The 13,257-nt window shown below is 38.9% G+C and overlaps 1 protein-coding gene across 2 annotated transcripts in view; it reads right to left on the bottom strand.

Moving 5' to 3' along the window:
- EBF1 (EBF transcription factor 1) overlaps window positions 1-13,257 on the bottom strand; it is a 389,099-nt gene that overhangs the window by 71,233 nt on the left and 304,609 nt on the right. For both annotated transcript variants that reach the window (XM_049647877.1, XM_049647878.1), the window contains exon 10: window positions 7,747-7,873. In XM_049647877.1, coding sequence (XP_049503834.1) covers window positions 7,747-7,873 — 127 coding nt within the window. The remainder of the gene's footprint in view (window positions 1-7,746; window positions 7,874-13,257) is intronic.

Raw genomic sequence — 13,257 nt, 5'->3', positions numbered from 1 at the left:
TGTTGTCCCCATTATGGCACCAACAGTGTTTAACTTCACAAATGCCAGAGGGTTCAGGATCACCTGAACCTGATATATCAGATCAGGAGCAATCACATTTTGTGAAAAAACTCCCTTCAGCAGAGGAGTGAGGCTTGGGACTTGCCCTCTGGATTGCAAAAGCAAAAAGAATAAATATTCCCTCTGCCTTGAATTCTTTTCTTTGTGTGTAAATGGCTCATTTGGAGTAATATTCAAGACATGTGGACAGGAGCAGCCTGTTAATTTTTCTTTCTTCTTGAATCTTTTCCAATTAGGACACCGCTAAGGCAGAACTGCTAGTCAAGTGTTCATTACACAGCACTCTCTCAGCTGAATCCTAAGTGAAAACAATCTGATATAAGAGAAAACACATTCTTGCCTTCCTTTCCCTGATTCTTCCTGAGTTTGCTTAGGCCTGTCTTTCTAACAATTAACATATGTGTAGAATATGACCCTTTGCAGAACATTTTCATGCCCATTCTTTCCTTCACTGATACTCACAAGACCATTGGGATGCCCAAAGGAGGGAAGGCCCCTCCCTCCATTAAGCTGAGGAAGCCAAAAGCCTGGTAGCATTAACCCCTCTCTCTCTCCCTCACCCCTACAGCGAACCCATCTCTAGGTCCCATCTATGTCCTCCTCAATACCTCTTGAATTTTCTCACTTTATTCCCTCTCCACCCATTACCACCCAAATCAAAGTCACCAAATCTCCCTCCTAGACTACTGCAATGATCTCCTAACAGGTCTCCCAACATCCATTCTGGTTTTCTAAGTGCCATCCAGACAGAGAGTTTTGCTTTTGTTTTTTCCAAAATGCAAATCTAGTCATGTCCATTGTCATTTCTGACACTTCAAGGACTTCCCATTGTTTTTAAGATGGCAACTGAAGTCCTCCTCTCCTTATGACTTATAAGACTTTGCATAGGCTTGTCCCTGACCACTTCTCCAGCCTTTTTTGTCACCGTTCTCCTTTCTCTTAGTTCTGCAGCCTGACTGGAATTTTCCAGCCTTCCAAGATGCCACATTTGCTCTCATTCAATGCCTTCTTACATGTTCCTCTCTGCTGGAACACTCATTCTCTTTCCTCAACCCCACGCTTCTCCCACCCTTCACCTATTGCCAGGTTAACTCTTAATCATCCTTCAAACCTCAGCTGATCTCTTCCTAAGGAAAAATATCTCTAACTGACCATTTGGGGTTTCTTTGTTATATCCTTGTTATATGCTTGTTGGAACTCAGTTCCTGTTTTCCGGACACTTACCAGATTTGAAATAGTAACCTTATAAGTATCTACATTCCCTCTTAGACCATAATAGCGATGAGAACAGGAATTGCATCTTATTTTGCTCAACACTGTTTTAGAATATTGCCAAAGGTTGTTTCAAACATTGCCTAGAATAGAACAAGCAATCCAGAGATATTTGTGAGTTGAATGAATGAACAACAGGGAGTGCTAAAATAATAATTAGAGGCCAGGTCTTTTGATTCCTACTCTAATGACTAGAAAGAAATAATTTCTTTAATTATGATGAAATATGGCACTTATTTAATACCAAAAAAAAATTTGTTCTTTGGATTTTCAAAAGGAACATTCCTATTATCTGCTTCTCTCTTTTTGAGTTTACTTTTAGGGAACACTCACACTGTACCAGGCACTATTAGCCCTGTATTACATATACTGACCCATTCCCTCCCAGATATAGGTACTATTAAAAGATTCCTATTTTACATGAGAGAAAATGAAGAATATTTATAATATGGAGCCAGCCCTATTTTTTTCTTTAACAGAAATTCCAACTACTGTGTTCTCCTGCATGTAAAACTTCAAGTAAAAGGGGATAGATTCTTAATTAACAGCTCTTATTTACATTCCATGTCATCCAGAGCACAAAAATCAATGAGGACCCATTGATCCTGGCAATATGTCAATCAATTATTAGAGAACATCTATTGCAAGTAAGATATGAGTCAAGTTGCTTCAACACAGTGTACAAAATAGTATAAGATCAGGGAAGGGTAATCCTTTTCTCATAGAGCTTGTAGACTTTTTGTAATTTGTGTACCTAAGAACAGAACAAGAGATCTAAAGACACAAGGAAGGGAATAAATAAATGAATGGTCTAATAAGCACATGCAACAAAAGAGATCCAAGGATATAAACTTTTCTAGTCAATCAAGATGAGCCATAGGGAACATCAAGTCTCCTAGTGCAATTGACTCATTTTACATTGAGGAAACTGGAAAGTGGAGCATGGAAGCAATTTGTCCCACATCTCAGAGCCAGTTAGCAGCAGAGCTGGTGTTGCCAGGCCTCCTCTATCTCAGCCCAGTGCTCTGCCCACTATACTAAAATGGCCAGAGAATACTGCAGAGGGGAAACAGAGTCTGAGCCTGATCTTATAGGGGAATTACCATGTCCAGAATTGCTAAATATGAAGTGACCTTGAGGCCTGATGAGGAGACTGGTTTGAGTGGAGCTGAGTACACAGGGAGCCATAAGCTTCGTCAAGCATAGGGGTTGGGCCACATCTCACATACAGTGGGCAAAAGGGGAAGCCTTCTCTGCAGGGTAAAGCTATGACAGTGGCTTTTTGGAAGACTGATCTGACAATGAATTAGTGTAAGAAGAGGCCACGGAACATGAGCTGCATTAGATACAAGCTCTTTACTTCTGCCCTATAACTGATAATTTTGTTTATCCCCAGGGTGGCAGCCTTCATTTGTGGAGGAGCGTTTCAAGAACTAGAAACAGAGCCTTCTGGCCTTGAACCTTTTGAACCTGGAGTTGAAGCAATTATAGCCTAAACACCTTTGAAAGGGCTGGTGATAGACTATACCCATGTTACTATGGCCTCCAGAGGAAGGGCTGAAATTTGAATGGAAGCAAAAAGACAGGTATGTGTTTTTCCTGAAAATTCAGCATCAGAGAACATTATAAGTCAGGGCTGCCTTATAAAAATATTTATTGTTTGAGGCTATTCCCGAGAAAGTATTTGTTGTATCAAAATTGTTATATTCATATTTATAAATCTCTTTTTCTTGCTACCTTATTCATACTTTGCTCTTTTTATTTGTGGTTGGTTAGTGCTACTTGTTTCTTTTATTTATGGGTGTCTACAGTTTTGTTACTAAAATCCCTAAAGGACATTTCTTAGCCCTCGAGGAAATGATGGTGAAGATAAAAAATATATGTAAAATATCTACACCATGGTAGGGACTCCGCAACAAAAGAAAAGATTAATGAACAACAGTAATGGCTATCATTTATTAATGGAAACTACTAGTATCTGGCTAGGTGTTCATACTAGCTCACGAAAGGTGCTTTACATACATTTCCCTGATACTAAAACGAACGCCGGTAAGGGATTATTCCCTTGTAAAAATGAGGCAACTGTGGTTCAGAACCATCACATGATGTCCCCAAAATAACCTCCATAGTAAGTGGTAGAGCTGAGCATTCGATCCAAACCCACCACCTCTTGAAACCAAGCCCTCAATCACTAGGCCATATTGTCTCCTTGGGAGTAAGAGAGAAAAGAATGGGAGGAGGAAAGAACAGGGGGAGAAGGGACGGAGGAAGAGAAAGGGAAGGAGAAGAAAACAAAAGGAATAGGGAGAAAAAAGGAAAACTTGGAAGACATGGCACATGTCATCAAGTTCCACAGAGCTTATTTAGCCAAAATGGGCCCTCCTACATGCAAAGCTGTTTTGGGCAGGAGGTACAAACAGGAAGTATTTCCAGGAAGAATTTTTATTTCGAAGTTAATTCTGAGACTAATATACAGGGATGTGGGTTAGTCCTTCTACAGGGGCAGGAAGTTTGGTGAATAATCCTTAGACTGGCAGAACCTGGTGGTAGAATGATCTGAGAAGTGGCCTAACCCAAATCTGAGCTGGGACATGATCATTCCACTGGGGCTTTCACCATCTGGCAGAGCTGGCAGTCAACAGCTCTCCGTGCACACCTGAGCTAATCAGACACATCCTGATGGCTTATTCTTCTAGTCATTGTTTTCCCAAAGATAGGAGCCTTTCCCGTGGAGAAAGAACTGCAATGATGTAAAACTGCATTTGGATTTGGCCACTTCTTATCAAGAAAACCAACTCTAGAACTTTGAAGAAGCTTCTGAAGTCTCCTTGGAGTTCTTTATCAACTCCCAAGGTTACTTAAAGCTTAGCAGGAGAGATTACAATTCTAAAAGATCCAAGGCTCTTAAAAGATGTAACAACAGCAGGAAAACAAGCTGCAAGAACAACAAAGGTACTGGAGAGACCTCTTTCCACGGAAGTGGAGGTTTATCGTGGATTTACTTCCTATAGGTCTGACTGACCACACACTATTAGAGGGCTTTGAAAACAGTCCTGTCATTAGAAGGAAATGCTATTCCTTCTATTAGGAAACATTATTTAAAATTTAAAGTCATCTCTGCCCTGAACTTACATAAGAATAACTGGACATGATAAATAAGATCTGGGAAGTACTATTTGTTCTGCTCAACTTGGGATTTGCTTTGCTCCCTCACTGGGCAAACACAGAGACCTGCACATCTGGTGACTAAGAATGCCTCCTGCGTCCCTGATCTGAAGAACCAATGATGGAGAGCAGCGTTCACACTCCTTATAAGTGGAGCCAGCTTGCAGGCAATCTGTGTTTAGACAAATCCTTTCCTCCTCCCCCAAAAGTCTGCCTTTATTTGCATAGATTAGGCCATGCTGTTCCTGGCTCAATTATGGATTCTTAGAGACTTCGACATATACACACCCAAACTCCCTCACACACTCAGAAAACTGCAACAAATTCTTAAGTTTGGGTTGTGAGGTTCAGTCCTAGGATATCCCCATCCCCCACTTTTTAAGGGAAAAATTCCAAGTGCCATTCCACCAAGAAACAGTAGGGTTGGCTTACCCCATCCAAAAAATCAAGTTTCACACCTTGAAATGCTATGGAAATTAAAGAAAATGAAGTGGGAGCTTCTGCAGGCAGATAGAAAAGGACTGCTGCACATTTACACTGACCTGAGTGGTTGTTCTGATACAAAGAACAGAAAGGTTTTATGACCCATCTCTGCCTTGGTTGGTAAGTGGTAACAAGGATAGAGGTAAACTGAGTAAATCACAGGGGCCAGCAGCACCAGCCATGAACAAGTGACCCTAGGTAGCAGCATTTAATGCTAATCAAGAAGCCATGTTTAGTTCACCAATTAAAAAAAATTCTCTTCTGCTGGAAATGATGTAATGTCACAGCAAGCTAATAGCCAACTCTATCAGTGGGGAAGTTTTTGTGTTAATTTCTTTAAAATTTTATTTTCCGACATGGAGAGAAGTTAAATTCTCTCCTAGAATACTTAAAAGACTAAGTCGCTTTTCTATTTCCCACAGTTTGAGGCAAAATCAGCAAAAGTATTTTTTTATATGTTAAATTTCCTGCACACTTACACATGTGCATGCACACCAAGGATTTATCTCTCTTATCCTTAACTACTTTGCTAGACTTGCAAATCTGCCGCTTTTATCTTTGATCTTAATTCCCGTATGATACAGGTTTTCCAAGATGTGATTTCTGAAATTGATGGCAATTTTTTTTAATGGTTAAAAAAATTCCAAATCATAATGGGTCCCTAGCTATTTTCTTTTGAGAACTTAAGTAATTTACCGAGGATGATTTTTTTTTTTAACTTTTATGGCCAGGTGGCTCAAGGGGATATTTTGTTGAACACTGATTAAAAATAATTTCTTCTAAATGAGACCTGACCACAAAATGGAACCATTAATGGGCAGGGATGTTGTCACCAAAGCGGAATCATGCCTGATTGCCTCTTGTACCTCCTACCACACAAGCATTTTCTTCTTCTTCTTTTTCTTCTCCTTTTTCTTGTTCTTAATAGCAGAGTAAATAAGCAGCCAGCAAGGCCTAAATGTTTTTGGCCAAAAACAGAGTCCAAACTCCTCAGAGAAAACATTTGGCCTCTGTGGTTTTGTAATATGTTCCAGAACACCGAGTTCAGTGAGGAACATTGTGAAAAACTCCCATCCATCGGAATGATGGTGGGGAATGTTACAGTATCAGAAGTTTCAATTGGTCCTTTTCCTGCAGGCCCATAATGAGGCTTGTAAAAAAAAAATAGTGCTATGTGGAAGTTCTCATGGGAAAAATGAATGGCAAGAAATCCTAGCTTTAAAAGAAACAGCTAATCTGCTAGTTTGATTGTTCTTCAAAACTTACACTGAACCAATGAGCCTAATTAAAAACACTTGGCCTACTTCTATAAAGCATCATAGCTTTCTCTATGCTTCGTTTGTATACACCACAAAACTCCAGATAGACTATTATTTTTTCAAGTGCTCACTAACAAAGTGCTGACTTTGTTGGGATGGCTGAGCTAATTTCTTGAACTCAGTGTGAAACCTTAGCTAAACAAAATTGTGGTAATTTTCCTTAATTTGTAAAAGTGATTGGAGTGCAAACAAAATTTTCCTCTTGGGTCAATCCTATAATTTTCAATTAACTAAAACTAATCGTCAGACAGGCACCAAACCTGCATTTTGTTTAAAGGGCTGGGAGGCATTTCCAAGGGTCAGGATGCATTAATTGTTTTTATAATTTTGAGAGAGAAGGAAAGAGAGAGAGACTAAGAAGCATAGTTGGTTTTATCCCTAGTACTAAAATACAAAAGGAAAGATGCTTTGAGGTAAAATGTTACAGCAAAATAAAATTTGTCCATTTAATTGTATGGTTATAATTAGGATGTGCTAACAGAGTTATCTCTTCACTGTCCTGGAGCCTCTTTGTGTGAGAGCAACTTATGCTCTATACTTAATCAGGCCTTGTGGTCGTCCATTGAATGAAGATGGAAACGTGGGACAAGTTCCTGGAGACAGTTATGCAGTAATGACAATACAAAGCAGAGGGCCTAGAATGTCACTTCTCCCAGTGTGGTCCCTGGACCAAGATCACCAGCCTCACTTAGGAGCTTGTAATAAATGCAGGGTCTCAGGTCCCACCCAGAGCTACTGAACCAGCATCTGAATTATAGAAAGATCCGTGGGTGTTTGGCTAGCACATTGTAATCTGAGGCTCTCCTAAAGTACACACTGGACCCTTAGGCTGCATACTTGCATTTCCCCAGGGAACCTGCCTGTTTCTCTCCATCTGTTGGGTGATCAATTCACATTCACTCTGCAACCCTAGCTTCTTACCACAAGGCAGGTCCATGTGCAAAGACTGTTTGGGGAGGGCAAAATGCAGTTTACAGGAGAAGAAAGTGCCAACTCAGAATGGAATACGAAAACTACCAATTCTCTTTAACACAAATGCGATGACCAGGCTAGAAGAAAGTTGTACTGCACTAAAGCACATCCCTAACTCCATAAAGCAAATAAAGCACAACACAGATGGCTTAACATCCAGATAGACTGAGAATTGTCTAGAACTTCTTCCCCCTTTCTTATTTCTCATGCTGCTTCTTCAGGTATCCAACCACTTATTTCTACTGATCCTGTCGTTCAACATGAACACCCAGATGAAATCTTAAATAATGATGATAACAACAATAATAATAATAACAGCAAGACGTGTAATCATATATATGGTGAAATGGACAAAGAAAGAGGGTCTTGGAAACTAGATTTTAAAATAAAATGCACACGTATACATGTAAGATAAAGTAAAACACTCACAAGGCCAAGGAAAAGCTCTGTGTCCACCATCTGCAGTGGTTCTTACCTGTGTAAATGAATCTTCCTGGTGTCCCTTTGCAGAACTGTTTCGACTTGTAGGACAAAGTGACTTCTACAACACCAGGGATGTGCCGAGGAGGGGTCTGCACACGGATGGCATGAGGAGTAATCAGCTAGGGAAGACATGGGGGAGAAAACTGTCACTGCAATATGTAAAGGACTCATTTCACAGCCTTCCTATCAGCTCTCAATAAACATAGCTTTAAAACACATAATTAACCTGTCAGTGTTTACATACTATCTTGATGGAACCTGTATCAAAGACACTGACAACAATATTTATAAGCGCTCTGAGCACAGCCACAACAACTTTATCTGAGTTTCCCTACAGAACAGGCACTCTGCTTCCTGGTTTGAAAAGTGAACATGGCCTAATGGAATGATTCATCCACTACAGGATATCCTTTGGAAAATCTCTGTTTGAGGCAGAGACCCAAATCAGAGCTGAGCTCTACCATGCCTCTCCAGAAGTGGGTGGGCCTGGTGTTTGAACTAAGCCCTTAAACATGTGGAAAACACAGAAGTAGGAAATCAGTGGGCCAAGGCACTCTGATTAGCTGCAGAGCACACGTATGAAATACCCCTAAAGACCATTTGGTGCATTAACTACCAGAGGCACAATCAAAGAGCTTTTAAGGGGAAACCAAAGAATCTGCCTCCCTGGAATAGCTTAGAGATCTGGCAGAACTAAGGACTGTCCATAAAAGGGAAATGGAAGTTTGGGGAGGGGGCTGCAGAATGATCACTGGTCTATAATGCAATGCCACGTGCACAATGAGAAAGTTCTTTTCTGAACCCTGCTGGCAATCAGATTACACTGAGAAGCAGAATTTATTTTTTTATTGCTCTTATCTTTGCTTATATAACTGAAATGTTATTAATGGCCATAAAACTGGCATTATCTGGTTCTTTGAAAAATCCAGCTCTGGTATTTGACTGGTTGACCTCTGATGGTGCTGGATTCTACATGTTTGCTCTCTGTGGTATCTGCATCTGCCCACTTCTTGATTCATATCAGGTTCATTTGATTCAATATTTTTGGTACTGAGTCAGTATATAATGGATTATCGCTTGAGTTTGTACTAACTTATGTTATGGGGATAACTTAGAAAATGCTTTTGTTTTAATGTGCAAACCAGACCAAATTCAAATTTTTTTTCCCAGAGAATTACAGGTAACACTATGAAAGAACCACATGTGACACTATAAGAATCAAGGTGTCAGCCCCTGGGTCCCACCCGGGTAAACCGTCCTAACACCAAGTCCTAGGGAAAAGAATCTGAGAAAGTTGCTACTGTGAAAGTCCACAAGTAATTTCTGTCAAATGCTCATTCTTGAAACACAAACAAAGGCCATCTGCATAAAAATCATTTTAACTTAGTATTTAGAAATGTCTACTCCAGGGCACCTGGGTGGCTCAGTCAGATAAGCATCAGACTCTTGATCTCTGCTCAGGTCACGACCTTGCAGTTTGTGATATCGAGCCCACATAGGGCTCTGTGCTAACAGCATGGAGCCTGCTTGGGGTTCTTTCTCTCTCTCTCTCTGCCCCTCTCCCACTCATGCTCTCTCTCTCAAAATAAATAAACTTAAAAAAAAAAAGAAAGAAAAGAAAAAGAAATGCCTATCCTTTTCCACAGAATGTGTGAAGCCCTGGTTTATTTGCTGAAGACACAGAGAAGATATTTCAGTAAGATCATGCTTCTGTGGAACGCCTAGAGACCTAGTTCATATCTATGGCTAAGAGTTTTGAATGACTAAAGTTTCAATCGGAAAAACATACAAAAAATTATTTACTTAAAATTTTGTCCTTTTTATATTTAATTTCTTTCGAAGTCATTGTATTTTTTCTAAAATCAGCAGAGTATATACACTTGAATTTAATCTTGGTAAATCAAGATCATCATTTGGAATACTTCATATCATATCTGGCTGTAAAATACAAAAGCCTACTGAGTGACTACTGAGGCATGAGGGGCTGTTTTCCCCTCACTAAATGGCCCTGGATAGCTGTGATTTTTAAATTATTTCTATTTTGTTCAGTTTCTTGTCTTTTTTCTCCTGGTGTCCTTTACACCTTCTAATCTGCTCTTCTAATCTCTAAGCATCAAAATCAGGAAATCAAGGTTACTAATGTATAGAGAATAGAAGAAGGAAAGAGCCTCTGAAGGGCAGTAAAAGATGAACTTTCAAAATCAAGTGCATGTTGAATCTCAACTAGTCAATAGCGTTTCTGCAAGGCTGGGAATCAACACTTGGTGGGTATCTAGGAGGTATCTACTACACTGCTGAGGAACTTACATGCAGACACTAATTTGGTCAGAATAATGACCAAATTATTGTTATCATTATCCCTTTTTTTTCAGATGTGCAAACACAACCCTAAAATGACTAAGTTGCTTGCCCAAAGATAACCCTTGTTAGCACAAGTTAGAGCAAAACCTGACACTGATGCAGTGCAAAAGATGGCAGCAACATACACTTCCTACCTAATCATAGAGACAAAATTTTGTCTCTATGATTCATCGTTAAAGGAAGTAACAAACTCATTTTTTTCAGATTCCAAGACTGTGTGGGTGTTTTTTTCTATCCCCATGCTATATTCATTTTTCACTTGCTCCCTGGTCCTTGGCTATGTTTTTGATTATGGAAGTCGCCATATTGTTATATTCCAAACAGGTGGTATGCTTCCATTTTTAAGAGTTACTTGGGATGTAGAGTTACACTAATTCACAAGAATACTTAGAACTTTCAGCCAGTTAGAAAACACTTCACCTGCCCTCCCTTTCAGGGGAAATAAATTTTAAAAGATGGAAAGATATTAATAAATAGATGAATAGAAACATCTTTTTTAAGTATAAGGACTTATAAATTATGAGCTGCTATGCCAAGGAACCAAATTCATGGGCTTTCTGAATTGATTACATAGGACTGCAGTGAAACTACTGACTTAAGAGTGAGGTGTTGGCATTAAGCAGTAGGCTCAGGAAATTGACACAGACTTTCATTTATGATTTCACTTTCAACTTTAATCAATTGCCCTAACTAAACCAGAGATTCCTTCCTGAAATAACTATCCTTCACAAATGAGGTAGAGTATGAATTATCATTGAAGAATGAATTTGTTGATGTTTTCCTTGCCGTGGATGTTAGTCTGCAAACAGCCTCTGGCATTGACACATGATATTGATGGTTTACAGGGGAAAAACATTTTTTCTAACCTCCATCAGTTTGAAAGCATAGGCTTATTTACTAATCACTCAAAGAATCATAGACTTTATTGCTGGAAGGAATGCTAGTAATCATTTAAAACTAGCATTCTCATTTTAACAGCTAAAGACACAAATGTCTAGAAAAATCTACTGGCTTCAAAAATTGACCCAACATCTTAGGGGAAGAACAGGGTCTAGATCTGGAAGTCTAGAGCCCAAGACAACCACCACCACCCCACCACCATCCCAGGATGGATAATTTCCCACATTGTTCTAACATGGTTGAACTAAGGCAGCCACTCCAAGCAACAGAAGGAGGAAGGGCTCTGATAAACCTAAAGTTTCCAAACTCCCATCATTGGAATACCAATCTCTCAGTTTTGCCATTTCTGTATACCACCTATACAATTAAGCACTTAATATTTTAAAAGTCAATTAATTTTTTGTTTAAAATAGCTTATTTTAAAAGGAAACTCTGTATCACTACCCCACCTGGAAAACTGGTATCCCGGCCCAAATAAGAAGGTATTATGGAAGGTAATTTTAAAGTTAATATGATATTCTAGCTAAATAATGATGACAACCTGAAGGAGTTTATTGAAAGGGGAGACTAGCCTGCATTAGATATTACAGACTTATTTGCCCCAACTGAGATGTTTTCCCTTAACATAAATCTGAAGGATTAAAAGACAAAAAATAATAATAATAACTTTCTCACTATGTAATTCAGTTCTGCTCGATGTATGCTCCATACTTTGGGAAATGCTGTTCTAAGTGATTAGAGAACAGATTCACTCTTGACTTAACTTCCTTAAATTGCAAACCAAACGAGTTGAGCTAAAAATAAATATTTTTATGAAACTCTAGCATCGGACACAACTTTCTCTCTTGTTGGAAGTCTCTACTTTCCTCACTTCTGTGACACTAATTGTAAGACCTAAGACATGCCTGTCTGATGGTTTACAAAGCCTTTGCACATTCACTATCTTTTAAAACTCATCCCTGCAGGATATATATTCCGGATGAGAACAGATGAAGGTCAAGCAAGCTTAACGAATATTATTTGAAACACTAGGAAGAAAACCAGTATCTTGTGCTTGTAAATAAGTGTTTTCTAGAGTTCTTCTCTTATTCATTGGTTTCCTCAGTTGCTAACTTTTCCTTTCTGCCAACTTATTAACTATTGAAATTTTACAAATTTTGTTCTACGTTTCCTTCTCTTTTTACTTACTTAAGATTTCTTGAGTTCATTCATTGGCTCAACCACCTCAGCTAAACTCACTTCTAAATCTACACCTGTAGCTTTGATCTCTTTGGCCAAGCACCAAACTTTTATTAGCAACAGAGTAACAGAATCTCCCCAACATGTCTTATTGCCACCTCAGTTTCAATGTGACACAAGCTAAATTTATCATCTTGCTACTTATAAGTGTATTTTTTGCTCCCATGTTCCCCCTCTCAGTTAAGGGAATGCTATCCTTTGGATCACCCAAAATAGAAAACGTAAATCTTCTTTATTTCTTCTCCCTTCAATATTTCTTTTACTCATTTCGATTTTTCTTCCAATGAACTCCACTGGCTCTTTGCTTCACCATTTTCTTCTGCTCTGGTTGTCACCATTTCTTACACCATTATAATGGTATAATTGTCTTTTAAATGGTCTCTCTCTATTTCCACTTTTTCTGTCAAAATTCTCTTCTTCAAATACAACCTCATCATGTTGTTCCCTTACTCAAATGCTCGTGCCACCTTTACATACAGTATATAATCCAAACTCCTTGGCAAAATATTCAGGCACTACAAGGCCTGACAGCCAATTTCCCTTTCTAGTGCTGCTTCCCACTTTGCCTTTCCACATCCTGAGGGTAGGGCATGTGGACACAGGAACACATCACAGCCTTGCCTAGCACCTTTGCTTTGTTCGTGTTACTCATTGCCTAAACATTCCCCTACTGATATTCTGCTTATTCTCTGAGACCATATATTCTCTCTTCTAATAAGTTTTACCTGATCTTAAAATTCAGAGACAGAGTTATCTGCACCTTTATATAATTATGAGTTATATATAATTTATATAATTAAAAATTTATAAGAATCTATATCATTATGACACTTATACTATAACACTTAATATCTGATTTTACTCTGTGCCATAAGTATTTTCTTACCCATCTTTTTCTCATCAGATAGTTCCTGAGATTGGTGACAAGGTCTAATTCATATTTGTATCTTCTAAAGTATCCAACTTAATGCTTTACCTACAGGATATTTCCAAAATATTTCTG

Source organism: Panthera uncia, assembly GCF_023721935.1.
Source record: "Panthera uncia isolate 11264 chromosome A1 unlocalized genomic scaffold, Puncia_PCG_1.0 HiC_scaffold_17, whole genome shotgun sequence".
In the NCBI taxonomy this organism is placed as follows: domain Eukaryota; kingdom Metazoa; phylum Chordata; class Mammalia; order Carnivora; family Felidae; genus Panthera; species Panthera uncia.
The sequence above is the reverse complement of the archived record's forward strand: the minus strand, read 5'-3'. Positions and strand labels throughout refer to the sequence as shown.